Source organism: Myodes glareolus, chromosome 2 (genome assembly GCF_982192425.1).
Source record: "Myodes glareolus chromosome 2, mMyoGla1.1, whole genome shotgun sequence".
Classification (NCBI taxonomy): Eukaryota; Metazoa; Chordata; class Mammalia; order Rodentia; family Cricetidae; genus Myodes; species Myodes glareolus.
In genome coordinates this window covers 131,800,955-131,815,977 of record NC_142027.1, presented here as the reverse complement: position 1 = coordinate 131,815,977, position 15,023 = coordinate 131,800,955, and the positions used below count along the sequence as shown (strand labels likewise).

The following is a 15,023-nucleotide window of genomic DNA, read 5'->3' as shown; positions in this document are numbered from 1 at the left end:
ATTCTACCCACCATAGTTCGGCCACAATTGCACAGGAAGGAACATCCTGCCTGGAATGATGGTATTTTACCACACAGGATCCTTAACCAAGCAGGAATGTTGGCTACCGGTCTCCACCAGTAGACTGCGTGGCCCCTTCTCTTACTTTTGAAAGCCAGCCAGTGGATGGGCATTCCAGTTCAGTCCCAGCTGAGTTTCTCCACATCCTATAGTCAAAGCATTGCCTGTAGTGTCTTCAGCAACAGGGTCTTTCCGTCTAGTTCTGGAATACAACCAACAGCAGTAGCAATAGACTTGATGGTTGGTGGGGCCTCATGGGTTTCCCTGGCTAACAACCCACAGGGAGGTAGCACACCCCAGCCATTGAGGTTGTCATTTTGGAGTGTCCTTTTCCATCTGCATAGGGTACCTTTTGGACTTAAACTTTGTAGTTATTATTTTAACAACCTATATTTTGTTTCAATTAACCCAGCTCCAGTAGGGTTGTAGGTGGGCAGAAATACTATTGTACCTGGCTGTCTCCAGTGGTTTTCCAAACCTGCACAACACTCAGAAGTCAGCATCATGTCACCTATATCAAAGCCTTTTCCAAAGGACAGGCAGGGAGGGCGAGGCAGCAACCCAAACCACCATTCCATAACAAGGGTAACCCCAGTGATACACCCTGGAAGTCTGTGGTCATCCGTGCTCAGGAGTGCCAGGCGATTTCAGTTCACATCTACAAAGATACCAAAGTCAAACACACACGTGGTCTAGAAGAGCATGAGAAGGGTCCATCCATCTGTGTCAGTTGCTTCAGATCGAGGTTGGGTACATGGAGGTGCTAACTTGGTTAGCTCACCAAAACCCTCAGTTGTCCACTCTGAGTCATTATATTCCCATATCCTGGAGTTCTTCCACGGAGCCTCCCTGCACGTCTCTATACCGGATGAATTCAGTTTGCCTGACTTAATTTGCTCAGACATACCCAGGGACAAGGGAGGACAAGGCCATGCTCTCCCAGCTGTACCTGCTGGCTTCCTAGGACGTAGTGCCCTGGACTGGCACTGTGGATGTGGCAGCAGCTATTGCCCCTCCAGTTACCATGGGCAGCCGTTAGGAGAGTTCCTGGCTGGGTAGGCCGTCTCCACCCCTACTATAACCTTTCTAAGGAGGGAAATGTGCCCTCCTTAGTCTGGGGGATAATCACCCACCCGGCTCAAGTTTGGTCGTCTGCACCTGTACTGTTCTGTTGCAATCTCTTTTGCCAACTGCTGCTCCGGCTTTAACGCTTTCCCAAAGCCCCTTAGTCCACAATTTGACTTCCTAACGATTTTTTTCTTCCAGCTCAACACCAACCCTGCCACATTTTCTTTATATGACGGCCTAAGTCACTGAGATCTGCCAAAGCCTTTCCTAATTTATAATGATCTTGCGCCACCAAAGGGCTCAGCAAAGCCACCAAAGCTCTACACACATATGCCAAAGAGAGGAAGGAAGGAAGGAAGAAGGGGAAGGATGGAGAGAGAGAGAGAGAGAGAGAGAGAGAGAGAGAGAGAGAGAGAGAGAGAAAGGGCATATGTGCCACAGGTCCCACAGCTAGTTAACGGCTGACCTGAGATTTCCTACAACTTGCTAGTTCACCTATGCAACTAAATAGCTGTTTTGCCTGTTAAGTAGACAGATAAAACCACAAGCAAAATTACAGAAGCATTAGGAAGGCTCGGGGCTCCTTAGCACTTCAGATGTAGTCATTTACATAAACCTAATTATGTTGTAATCAGCCAGCACTCTCATCTAGTTATAAAGATGACTCCCTAAGTGCTTTGTTGGGAAACATTTAGGTGACAATATTTTTAGGTAGTTAGGTAATAGTAAAAGTTTCCATTCCTTTAGAGTAACTTTGCCCAGCCAGAGTTCCTCAGAAAACCACAAGAATGACATCTTGGGTTATAATTTTAAAATAAATCAACAGCCAGGTGTCATGGTAACAACTGGTGTGCCGTTGCAAGAACACAATGTCACAAGAAAGGTTACAAAGAAAGGTTTATCTCAGTTCATAGTCCAGGCAAAGGCTGGGGCTGCATCTGCTGGTGACCAGCCACCTTGCTGGCAGTCACTGACCTGACTCAGGCATAACCTGGCAAGAGGCACGAGGCACACACATGTCCTCGGGTCTCCTTTCCAAACCTCTAATAGCCAACGTGAACATGGTGGCTCTTTCCTGTGATCCCAGAGTTCCAGGGAGAACCAAGAAGGGTCGCCGTGGGTTTGAGGTCAGTCTGAGCTGCCTAGTGAGTTCCAGGTTAGCAAGACTGCCCCCCCCACTCCATAAAGGATTCAATCTGGGGACTGACACTAAAGATACTGTCTAACCCTGATCACCTCCTGCAGCCCTGAGTCTCCACCCCGTGACACCACAACTGGATCAAGTTTAGCAGACTGAGGAGGAAGTGTCAACATATGAAACCCCCGGCATGTGTGACAGACACCCAAATCACAACAGTGTGACGACAAATCACTTGTAAGGGGTCCTCTTCCCTGCCTCTGTCTCTTTCATTCCTCCCTTCCCCGAACACATTTACAGTGGCGATAAGAGCTACAGTACAGTCGGGTGGTGGTGGCGCACACCTTTAATCCCAGCACTTGGGAGGCAGAGGCAGGTGGATCTCTGTGAGTTCGAGGCCAACCTGATCTACAAGAGCTAGTTCCAGGACAGGCTCCAAAGTTACAGAAAAACTCTGTCTTGGGAAAAAAAAAAAACCAAAACAAAAACCAGAGCTACAGTACAGGGGCTGGAGAGATGGCTCAGCAGTTAAAGAGCACTGACTGCTTTTCCAGAGGACCCAGGGTCAATTCTCTGCACCCATGTGGCAGCTCACAACTGTCTGTAAATCCAGTCCCAGGGGACCTGACACCCTCACACAGTACAGTCAGAACGCCAGTGCACATGACATAAATAACTATAGTACGAAGGATTCATTGCCGATGATGACGGCACCTGAATATCACAGGACAGCTGTGCTGGTGTCTTCACACATTTAGCCCAACCCTATCCCCATTTGACTAATCAGAAAACCAGCTCACAGGAGTCTTGATCAAAGTCGCGTGCTCATTAAGTGAGATGAGAGTTAGCTATTGCTGCTGATCATGAATCACCTAGCACTTGTGGTTTAAGACAAAGATTTACTTAACTCAGTTCTGCAGTTGAGTGGTTCTACTGTGTCAGTGAGGCTTGCTTACATTTTCAGTCAACGGGTGGATTAGATGACCTGATAAACCTAGAAGGTTCCATCTGGCTCCACCCAGACACAGCCCCTGGGATCTAAGACAGGAAGCCAAAGCCACAGAGTCTCCTGATGCCCAAGTTTGCAGCGAGCGGTGCTGGGAATCAAACCCAGGGCTTGTAACTGCTGGCTGAGCCGTGCAACCCTGACACTAACTCGTGATGGGAAGAGAGGCAGAGGCAGACCACAGAGTAGCAGGGACAGCCGAGGACTTCCGGGGGCTGCTCTCCCAGGCCAGTTGCAACTGAGTCCAAATCCAGACCTAACTGATACCAGACAGCATCTGTGTAGAACAAATACTGCACAGAGCTGTGTGCTTGTGCACACAGTGAGAAGAGCGTGCTGCTCACGAGGCCTGCCCTTCTTGGAGGTTGATGCCAGCGGTGGAGAACTATTCCTCCTGGCAGGTTTTTGTCCTTTTTAAGACAGTAAGAGAAGTCACAGTAAGGTGCTGAGTGACCTCCCTTTATGTCTATGGGGAAGTGTAAGAGTTCTGTTGGGGCAGAGCGATGGTTCAGCAGTTGAGAGTGCTTACTGCTCTCGGAGGGGAGACAAGTTTAATTCTCAGCACCTGTGTTCCATAGCGCATCATGACTGTAACCCTAGCTCCAAAGGATCTAGTGCCCTCTTCTGGCCTGTGAGGGCACTGCACATGTGGAAGGCACACATACACACATACAAATACACACACACATGCACACACATACACACACACACACAATAAAAAAAAAAAACCTTACCAAATTTAAAAATGTTTGATTTGGTGGCTTAGGGTATAGCCCATGAGTAGAGCCCTTGCCTTGCTTGCACATGGCCCCGAACTCAATCTCCAGCAACAAAGAGGAAAAATTGGATTAAAAAATGATTTACATATATAGCATTTTGACTGCATGTATGTGTGTGTGTGTGTGCACGCGCACGTGTGCACCGTGTGTGTGAAATACTTGCAGAGGTCAGAAGAGGGCGTCTGGTCCCGTAGAACTGGAGTTGCAGGTGGTTGTAACCCACCACGTGAGTGCTGGGAATTCCAGTCCTCTGAGCTCTTAAACACTAAGCGATCTCCAGTCCCAAGATTTGGATTCTACTTTTTAAAAGGGAGCTAAATAGTGTTTTTTTTTATCATTGTAAGTGAAATTTTGGGCTATAAAATAGAAAAAATAAACAAAAATCTAACTAAAGCTGCATACGTCCTTTCACGAGAATGAGGGGCAAACAGACGGTGACAGTGAAGCGGTAGCGGTTTATGTCCAGTAGTTGGCACTGTGAGCACCCACAGAGCATCGTTCAGGTAAAGTGACAGCTGGGGAAATAGGCAGGGCCAGGATACCTTCCAGGTGGTTTAGTAAACAATAGAGGCCAGAGAATCCCTTGTAGGGGTTAGCACTCTTTTTACCATGTGGAGTTACAAGGATCAAACGCGGGACACTGGACTTGGCAGCAGGTACCTTTTATTTGCTGATCCATCTTGCCATCTCCAAAAGAGCTCTTTCTTATATTAGGATGTGATTAATAAATGCGAAAAGAAAGACAAATTAAAGCCACAAATTGTCACCAATGCAGCCACGGTCTGTAGCTACAGCTGGCGGGTAGAACAAGATACTGGCAAATCTGAAATATGTCCTAGTTGCAAGTGTAAAAATGATGCCCAAGCGTGGAGAAATCTGTCAGACATCAACTCCCATCTATGAAGATTAATGCACCCGTGAGGAGCAGGCTGACATCCAACACCCTGAATGCAACTGCTGGGAGCAACTTGGCATTCTCCCTGTGGTTGTCCCCAGGGACACACAGACATCAGGGACCCAGGACAAAGGTGTCTCCCAGGACAAAAGGCCATATAAGACAGAGGGAAAGCAACTACTAACACAGTTGCCCATAAACCCACAACCAGACTTTCCCTAGACTCTGCAGCTACAGCCAACCTCAAAGGAAGCCCAATGGAATCCGGGGATCCTTTGGGAAGCTGGTTAAAAATGCAGTAGCCCAGGGCTCATGCTCAAGAGTCTGCTTCCAAAGGTGGAGAGAGTCACACACTTACAGAACACCAAGGTGCACACAGGTAGCCCAGTACTCAGGAGGCAGAGGCAGGCAGATGGGGAGCTGGAAGGTAGCTTGGAGCTGCAGTAAGAACTTGTCAGTTTCTGATTGTAGCCGCCATCCCAGGAAATTCTGACTTAGGAGTCCGCAGATCATTATTGGAGGAAGTTCAGAATCTGCCATCTTCCTACTCTCTTAGCCCCTGTCTCTTTGCTCGCCTAGGGTGACGCTGTATGCTGAGTTTCTTCCCATGAAAGCCAGAGCCAAGTGCATTTTGCTGATAGAGGTAAGGAGAGGGTGATGACCTCTAGGGAATACTAACTGACTGGCAATCTGTTCTGGAATTTGTGGAGCCCACAAGACTGCGAAGGAGAGTTTAAGAAAAACGTCACAAGCCAGGCGGTAGTGGCACACATCCTTAATCCCAGCATTGGGGAGGCATAGGCAGGTGAATCTCTGTGAGTTCGAGGCCAGCCAGGTCTGCAGAGTGAGTTCCAGGACAGCCAGGACTGTTACACAGAGAAACTCTGTCTCAACAAATATGTTCCTGGGTATGCAGCATAAATATTTTTCCTCCTCCCCTCTCTTTCTCCCCCTTTGTTCTGCCTTTCTTTCTTTAATTGGAGGTTGATCTAGGTCAGTGGTTCCCAACCTTCCTAAAGCTGCGACCCTTTAATACAGTTCCTCATGTTGTGGAGACCCCAACCATGAAATTATTTTCATTGCTACTTCATAACTGTAATTTTACTACTGTTACGAATCGTAACATAGTTATCTGATATGTGACCCCTGTGAAAGGGTCACCTGCCACCAAGCCTGACCCTCAAAGCGGTCACTGCCCAAAGGCTGAGTACTGCTAATGTAGGTAGGACCTCATACATGTTAGGCAAGTGCTCCACTTCTGAGCTACATCCCCCAACCTTCTCTGTCCTTTTTATTTTGAGACAAGAGTCTTGCTAAATTGCTCAGGCTGGCCTTGAACTCACTCTGCAGCTGTCAGGCCCTGCCTTGCAGGGATGGTGGAAAGACTTCTGATTCTGCTGTGTACCAGTGCTCTCAGGGCTGACTCCTCACTCACGTGATCACACCAGCTTCACCTCACCATGCCCACTGACTTACATCTCCTAATCCTGCCTCTGGTCCATCAGACTGGCCGACTCTCAGCTGCTGGACACAGACAGGGGTAATCAGTTGTGTAAATACTGAATTGATGATGTACTTATTTTGAGACAGACTTTCACTGTATAGCCTGGGATCCTATGTGTTCTCAGACTGACTTTGTATTTGGGGCAATCCTCCTGCCTCTACGTGCTGCAAGTTCCAGGCCACTCAGGACCACAGAGCAAGAGCCTGTCTCAAAAAAAAAATATTTTGAGTTCATACATTGTTGAGTAGCATAACTAATACCCATCCTGACTGGCCCACATCCTTGACATACCTGTCGTTAGATACCTCAATGATCCCCCATGATGCCTGACAACAGAAATAGATTGTGGCTCCATTAAGAAAAGGGAGATTTAGGAAGGCTCTGGGGACTTAGTGGGGCAGGCTTTAGCATGGGTGGTGCTTGCAGCTGGACAGCCCAGCCAGGAACAAGAGATCAGTTTGAAGAGGACTTAGAAAGTCCCTGCTGAACCTGTTGGGCCAAGCTCATTATCCCATTTACTGGAGAGACTGAGGCAAGCATCATAAGACAATTTATTGAGACCATGCCTCCAAATGAGAAGCGGGAAGAGGGCTGGGCTGTAGCTCAGCTGATAGAGGCTTGTCTCAGGCTTTAATCTCTAGTACTTAAGACAATGACCATAATAATAGGGCTCATGAAATGTCACCTGCTGCCAAGCCTGGTGACCTGAGTTCAAAACCTAGGACCCAAGCTACATAAGGAGAGAACTGATTTCCAAAAACCACCTATCACTCCCTTAACAAATAACTGTGATTTAAAAATAAAAACAACAGTAAAGTCTCCCTTGAAAGACCAGGAGGGAACAGTGAGTCGCTCTAACAGTTGGATGAGGGATCTTCTTGAGAGACCTTCAGCTGGGCCAGCCTGTGACCACCCTGCAAGGGAGGGGCCTGGACAGTAAATCAACCCTGGTCCACCCTGCTCTTCTTCTCATTCCCTGGGCTCCCTATTAGCTGCAAACAGTGGGAAGCCACAGGCAGGGAGCCCAGCAGCATGGGGAGAAGGGAGAGAGGATTCCAAAGGAGGATGCTGGAGCCTATGGGCCAAGGGAAGCAGATGTCAGTGGACAGAGTGACAATGTACCACACACAGAGAGACGGAAGCCATCAAGTGTCCACGAGAAAGAGGTGGTATATTCACACACGGTGGAATAGCATCAAGCCTTGAAAAGGAAGGAAATTGTGGCATATGCTACAACATTGGTGAGCCAAGGATGAAGGTTATATGATTCTGCTACATGGGTGACTGGAGTAGTCAAGATCATGATGACAGGACCTGCATCCTTGAATATGCCTATAACCCCGACATCCAGGAGGTTAAGGCAAGAAGATCTTGAGTTTAAAGCCAGGGTAGACTACATAGAGAGTTTGAGGCACAGCCTGGGCTATGTAGCCAGATCCTACTCAAATAGATTTAAAAAAAAATGACAATGTGAAAAACAGAAACAGATGCCCAGGGACTGGTGGTGGGCAGAGTGGAGGGAGCAGGGGTGACTACCGCGCAGACAGTTTCTTCCAGAGAATGAGCTCCAGAGGTGGATGGCACTGATGACCACAGAACAGGCCAGGCATGTTCCGTATCAGTGCACACTGGCTAGGAAAACCTTGGAAACAGGACGAAACCACAGTCCCTTGAAATGCCCAGTGTCATACCCATGTCAGAGAACATGGGTCCTTTCCACGTCCTCTGCTGTGGTGTGCGGTCCGGCCAGCACCACCCAAGTGTTACGCAGTGGGAGGGACCACAGCAGGATGTGCCACAGGAAAGAAAAGGGGGGCACTCTGATTTTCCACTCTTATCCACAGTACCCCACCACTGACTCATACTTTCCCGTGCCAGGTCTTCTGGGCCATCGGGACGGTGTTTGAAGTCCTCCTGGCTGTGTTCGTGATGCCCAGCCTGGGCTGGCGCTGGCTGCTAATGCTCTCGGCTGCCCCGCTGCTCCTCTTTGCTGTTCTGTGTTTCGTACGTATGTTTAAAGCCACCTCCTTGCCGGTCTGGGAAGCACTGTACCTTAGTGTGAAGTGAGTGGAAGACACCAAAGCTCTGTCTCTCAAGACTATTATTTGTGGGCCATGGCAGCGGTGCCTTTGCTACTGGGGAAGCAGAAGCAGGCAGATCTTTGTCAGTATATGAGGCCAGTCTCGTATAAGAGCAAGTTCCAAGACAGCTAGGGCTTTTACACCGAGAAAGCCTGTCTCAAAAAAACCAATGTGTGTGGAGGGGGAGTGGGTGGGCGGGTGGCCTGGGGTGGATTCTCTGCACGCAAACTCTTTTGAGATGTTCTCTGTAAGACTAAGACTTAAAGTGACTCCATTGGACCCACTGGAACTCTGAACTTCAAGTGACAGAAACAAAATTCAAACTGGCTTGAACAAAACACAGGAACAGACACATGATAGAGGATTGTATGTCTGGCTTTCAGGCATGGCTGTGTCCAGTAGCTCACATGGTCTCCTCATCTTACCCTGAAATGAGGCACACCTCACATCTTGTGTATCATGTGTAGAGCATGTGCACACACTCTTCCATGCACACACACACACACACACACACACACACACGGAGAGAGGCTGTGAGGGAACCTGTGTGCTAGGCTACTCACACACATTTACTTTTCTTTCTCCCCATAACCACATGGGGAAGGGCTGTGATGAAGCCCTTGTTAGTTAGGGTGACATTTGTTCTTGTGACAAAGCCACTAGCTCAGTAGCTCAATGCAGAAGGAGGTTGCTTCTTTGCAACTGAACAGTCTAGAACGAGTATTCTGGTTCTCATGAGGGAATCTCAGCCCAAGCTTTGATATTTTTTATGTAGTTTTGTTTTTTTGCAACCTATGGTTCAGCCATCCCCTAGGTCACTTAGAGTCAGGGGTGTGGGAGGGGAACAAAGTGGAGGCTCACACCCTTGCTCCTTTAATGTCTGCTTACCTTGATGATTGTTAGTCTTGTGGGCTCACCTAGTTGCTAGGGAAGCTAGGAGATGTAGTCTGTGGCTAGGCGGCCATTTCCATGGAGAATTCCACACAATGACATGAATTTTGGTGGACCTCAAACTCTGCTATGTCCTCATTTTACTAATGAGAAAACTGAATTCCAGAGGCCAGCTGATTTTCCAAATACCAGACCTTATTTGAACTGGCTGGGTTCCAGCCCCACGGTTTCTATGATGTCAGTGGTTGTACAAACCGCTATCCTCCCTTCACTGGCATGCACTTAATGCACTTGGGGCTGGGGCTCCATTGGGCTTTAAACTCCCGACTTCTCTCTCAGACTTAGTTTACAAGATGATGCTAAGCCCACGAAGGCAGAGTCTCTCGAGAGTTGAGGGGAGGTTTTTGATGGTGTCATTATTTACCCTACCCCCCCCCACTCTAAAAGCAACCAGGACAGCAATGACAGTTACATGAACCCACGCCAACCTTTCGCCAAGCTCTCTGCTTCTGTTCTCCCATTTAACCCTCTGAACACCTGAAGGTCTGAAGGAAGAAACAGAGGCACAGGGAGGTGACCTCACCGCACAGGACCCTATAGCCATGTAGCACACAGAGGAGCCAGCATTCAAAGCCAGGACTCTAACTCCAGAGACTTAACTCTCAGACTCCCACACAGACGAGGGAGGGTGGCCTGCAGAGAGTGCTGCTCCTCACTAACCAGCACACCTGGATCGCCTGTCCCCTCAGTGGCTGCCAGAGAGTGCCAGGTATGACGTGCTGTCTGGGAACCAGGAGAAGGCAATTGCCACCTTAAAGCGGATAGCAACGGAAAATGGAGCCCCCATGCCTCTGGGGAAGCTCATCATCTCCAGACAGGTCAGTGTCTAGAGAGAGAGAGAGAGAGAGAGAGAGAGAGAGAGAGAGAGAGAGAGAGAGAGAGAGAAGCAAGGAAGTGATTGCATGAGGCTGGCATGCATGTGTGAGCACATGTGTGTATTGTGCAAGGAGGTGATTGCATGAGGCTGGCATGCTATGTGTGGGCACATGTGTGTGTGTGCATACAAGGAATTGATTGCATGAGGCTGGCATGCAAGTGTGAGCACATGTGTGGGTGAGTGCAGATCCTGGCATGGCCTGCATTTGTGTTTGTGCATGTCTGTGTACATGAACTGGAAATCTAATGTGGAACTGGTAAAGGGAGTTTGGCAATTCCAATTGGCAGCTTGACTGCCAAATTCTGAACTCCTGCCAGAGAATGTAGGCAGCGATTAGGGAGTTGTCCCGCCAGCCAGTGCGTTTATAACTGCTTCTGCTTCTGTTTCGCTCCCAGCTCAATTTTTAAAAAGAGCAATTGTTAAGCAAAGATTTGAAAAAAAAATTAATACTAGTAAATTCTTTAAATTTTTGTGGAATTGACAAATTAGATAGTCAGTCTTTGGGCAGAGTGGCCTATGTTGAGTTGTCTCTCCGCAGATGCCCTGTGTTGCCTCTGAACAGGAATTGGCTGTATAAGTGTGGAATGATTTCATACCCCTTACACTGAAACAAACCCAGGGGCCAGATGGTGCCCACCTTGGGGGTCTACCTCCTGCTCCATGCTGGAGGCACAGAATGGTTCTGGCCTGTGGTAATCATGGCCCTGGCCTGCTAGGGTCTCAGCAGGAAGGAATGGGATGAATCTTGACTTAACAAGCTTGTGTTCTCTACCCCTGGCTATGCCATTAGCAGTGTGTGTGTGTGTGTGTGTGTGTGTGTGTGTGTGTGTATGTGTGCGCGCACACGTGCATGTATACATGTGTGTGCATGTGTGCATCTGTGTGTGTCTCTGTGTGTCTGTATATGTCTATATGTGTTTGTGCCTCTGTGTCTGTGTATCTGTGTGTCTCTGTGAGTGTGTGTGTGTGTCTGTATATCTATCTGCGTGTGTATGTGTGTGTGTGAGAGAGAGAGACACAGAGAATCAGGCCTCCAGCCAAGGTCCCTGTGCACTGGGAGCTAGCCAATAACCCACATGTCCTTGTCTTGAAACAGGAAGACAGAGGCAAAATGAGGGATCTTTTTACACCCCACTTTCGCTGGACAACTCTCCTGCTGTGGTTTATATGGTAAGAGCTGCTGACCACCCACTCATAGTACACTGCTTGGGACTTGAGATTTATTTATTTGTTTTGAATGTGTGTGTGCAGTGTGTATTTACGAATGTTTGCACATACGTATATGCATATGTATGTATGGGTCACCCAAAGGTGACATCAGGTGTCTGCCCCAGTCTTTCTCACCATTATAAATCAAAGCAGGGTCTTTCCCTTGGTGCTCACCCCATCTGCGTTAAGGACAGGTGGGCTGTTCACTTCTTCACACTTCAGACTGGACGTGGAGCTACTCAGATAAGTGGTTTGAAGGGAGGCATTTCTATTTCTGCTCTTCGAGAAAATGCTTGAGTTGCAAGCCATCCCTAATGAAGCTCTCAAAGGTAGATTCAGTAAAGTATCTGTGTGGCTGGTGTGCCAAGGCACTGAGCCTGTGTACCAGAGACAGGGTGTCTGGTGTGCCCAGACACTGAGCCTGTGTACCAGAGACAGGGTATCTGGTGTGCCCAGGCACTGAGCCTGTGTACCAGAGACAGGGTGTCTGGTGTGCCCAGACACTGAGCCTGTGTACCAGAAGGGCGGCTGTGGTAAGGGCAGATGCTCAGGAGCCAGGAGCACATGATGAGGTTGATGCAACCAAAGGAACGGAAAGAAAACTTCCAACGGAACTTTTTGCAGGAAGCCACTGTTTACACCGGCCAGGGCCTCTTCTCCGCACCTTCTGCCTCAGCTACCACTGGTGGTACACAGCTCATCCTTTGAAAACTAAGACGTGACCAACACAGCCATTCATGGACCCCCTCCATTCTTGCCTGGTTTAATTTTGCTTGAGTGAGAGTTTTGGGAGGAGACTGGCAGGGAGGCAAGTGCAGAGAGTAATTATTTCGTCTTTGTAGCAAGTGCAATTGCAGCCATTCTTCTCTTCCAGATCTTGCCTGCAGCAGCGCCAGCACAAGGCTCTGTGTGGCTGGAGGATTTGAGTTCTATTTTTAACCTGGTTCCAGCCTTCCTGTTCACCTTTGAACAGAGGCATTGATTATGAGAGAGGTGTTCCCAGCATGGTCGATTACAGGGAAGAGGGAAGAAAGGCTTGGTAGCACGGAGCCAGGCTTGAGTTCTGCCTCCACATTCCTAAGAGCTGAATCAGTTCACCAAGCACTTATTAAATGCCCGCTGTGTGCACAGTTCCAAGTGACACCCATAGGATTTTAGAAAGGGGAGTTGGACAGAATCAAAACACCAACCTTTAAGAATTTATAACCTAGAAGAAAAAAATTAAATAATTTTTAAAGAATCTGTAATTCACTTGGATTGAATTTGAATCTCAAAAGCAATTCGTGAGAGGCTAATTTTAATCCTGTCAATGTCAAACCCAGTTTGTACCTCCAAGAGAACAGTTTATTTGGAAGCAATTATGATGTATCCCCATGTCTTTAAATAAAGAACTACTGTCACCGAGAGAGGAAAGGCGCAAAGCAGGGCATTTGCCCAAGACTCTACTTGCCGGTCTTGGTTACTGCAACCCGATGACATTTTTGGTTTTTCTTTTCCTTTTTCCTTCAGCATTTATTTATGTATTTGGCGGAAGTGAGTGGTCTGCCAAGTTAACACATTCCGACGGTTTTACTTGCTAGGTGAAGGCTGCTGGGTCAGGTGAAGATCACCAATACGTGGCTATTAAGACAACCCAAGAGAATTCTGACTGAGCATGCAATGCTCAATGCCCATAACCGTTCTGTCAGCCTTCTAGAATCTTCACCATGGCATTTTGTTTGTTCCTGGCAACTTCATTTTATATTTCCCCGTGTTGAGCCAGCATCACGTTCTGTGCAAGTGGAGGCCAAGTGTTGATTTACATCCCAGTGCACTAGGAGACTCAGGCCTAAGATCTGACAAATGAGACTGAGCAGACAAGAGGATGGTTGTCAGGTGACGGGACAGCAGTTCTGGTGGGAGAAGCCTTTGATAACACTAGCCATCACGGACCACATGAGAACCTCCCCCACCATCTTCTAGGTCTGACACTTACATGTAACATAACACGGGAATGTTATGCTTGAAGTTACGGTGATCAAGAACACAGGATCGTCTAAAAAGATGTAGAGGAGGAAGGAAATGGCATTTTAACCAATCAAAACAGCTCTGCTTTAGTCGGACTGACTGAACCATAGAAGTTGCTGCTTGCCACCCCAACCATAACTGTACGGAAGGGACATAGATTAGGAAGGTTCAGAACCACTGGGCTAGAGTCTGGGCAAACAGGAAGAAGATCCCTATAACCATAGCCAGGCAAGAGCAGTAAGCCTGAAAGTGAAGAGAGGGCCATTGCAGAAAGACTTGGTTGCTGAAGGCAAAAGCAAAGCCCTGCTCTTTGTCTTGGGAAGTGGGGGAGGGGACTGTTTGAGCAGCAGCTTTACCCAAGGCAGGAAGAAGGAGCACAAAGCTGGCTTTCTGTTCTGGATAGGAAGGAAAAGACAGTTTAGTATTCTCGAATATTTAAACCCTGTAGCACGGGAGAATTATTAGTGTTAGGCATCATATCTCTGCTAATTTCTAAATAAAAAAAACTGAATTATTTTTGAAGATTTACAGTGTACTCTTTTTACTTTTACTTGTCCTGTATGTGACTGTGTGTACTCGTAGCACAGACCCAAATGTAAGAGTCCATGTGGGTCATGGATCACTAGGGAACTCATGTCTTCTGAGTGCTGACTGTCCCTTCTCAAATCCAAGACTGCACGAAGTTCCAACCAAGACCCTCTGAAATATCAGTGCATTTAATGATATACCATATACAGGAAAATCCTGTTGCAATGCCTTGCATATAAAAGGTACTTAATAAATGCAAGTTACTTAATCTAAAAAAAGAAAAAGAAAAAGAAAAAGTAGCTGCTTGACAGCCTTGCTGTAATATGGGAGGTTCACCTTCAGTCTCTGGTTGTGTCTGAGTTCCATCATGGCTGTCTTTACAAATATTCTAGTTCTGTACACTCTAAATGCAAACCCGAGGTCCGCAGGAGGGAAGAAGTGTCATTGCAGTCTGAAATTCTAAAAATCGTGTTAGCCCCTCTGTTGGGAGCCACCTGGAGGCACAGGTGGTCCTGCAGTTTGGAGGTAGCCACGTGGGGCTGAGCACCCTTGCCTGCACCCTTGCCTGCACATGCTCAGACCAGCAGAATGGCATTAACCAATCAGGACAGCGTTCAAGCCTCTCCACCGTTTAAAAGCAGCTGCCTCGGGACTCTACTTCCTCTCTCTAAGCTTTCTCTCGTCCCTGCTCTATCTTCCCTTCCCCCAATTTTCCTCAATCAAAGGGCTCCGAATAAAGACGTGACCAGGGAAGGAATTCTCGTTTTTGGTGGCGTTCATTCCTGCTGGTCAGGATGCGCGCCTCACCCCTCTGTGTTAGCCCAGAAGCCCCTGAGATGCCAGCGGGAATGCCACGCTGTCTGTCTAGGGATGCCACACAGTCCATCTTGGTCCTTCCAAGAACACAGAATCATGTCCCT

General features: G+C 47.9%; 1 protein-coding gene across 1 annotated transcript in view; it reads left to right on the top strand.

Annotated features, from left to right (window-relative positions):
• The window catches only part of Svop (SV2 related protein), a 68,435-nt gene that overhangs the window by 42,084 nt on the left and 11,328 nt on the right, over positions 1-15,023 (top strand). The window contains exons 7-10 of the mRNA XM_087903717.1: positions 5,526-5,589; positions 8,329-8,454; positions 10,172-10,300; positions 11,456-11,529. Coding sequence (XP_087759843.1) covers positions 5,526-5,589; positions 8,329-8,454; positions 10,172-10,300; positions 11,456-11,529 — 393 coding nt within the window. The remainder of the gene's footprint in view (positions 1-5,525; positions 5,590-8,328; positions 8,455-10,171; positions 10,301-11,455; positions 11,530-15,023) is intronic.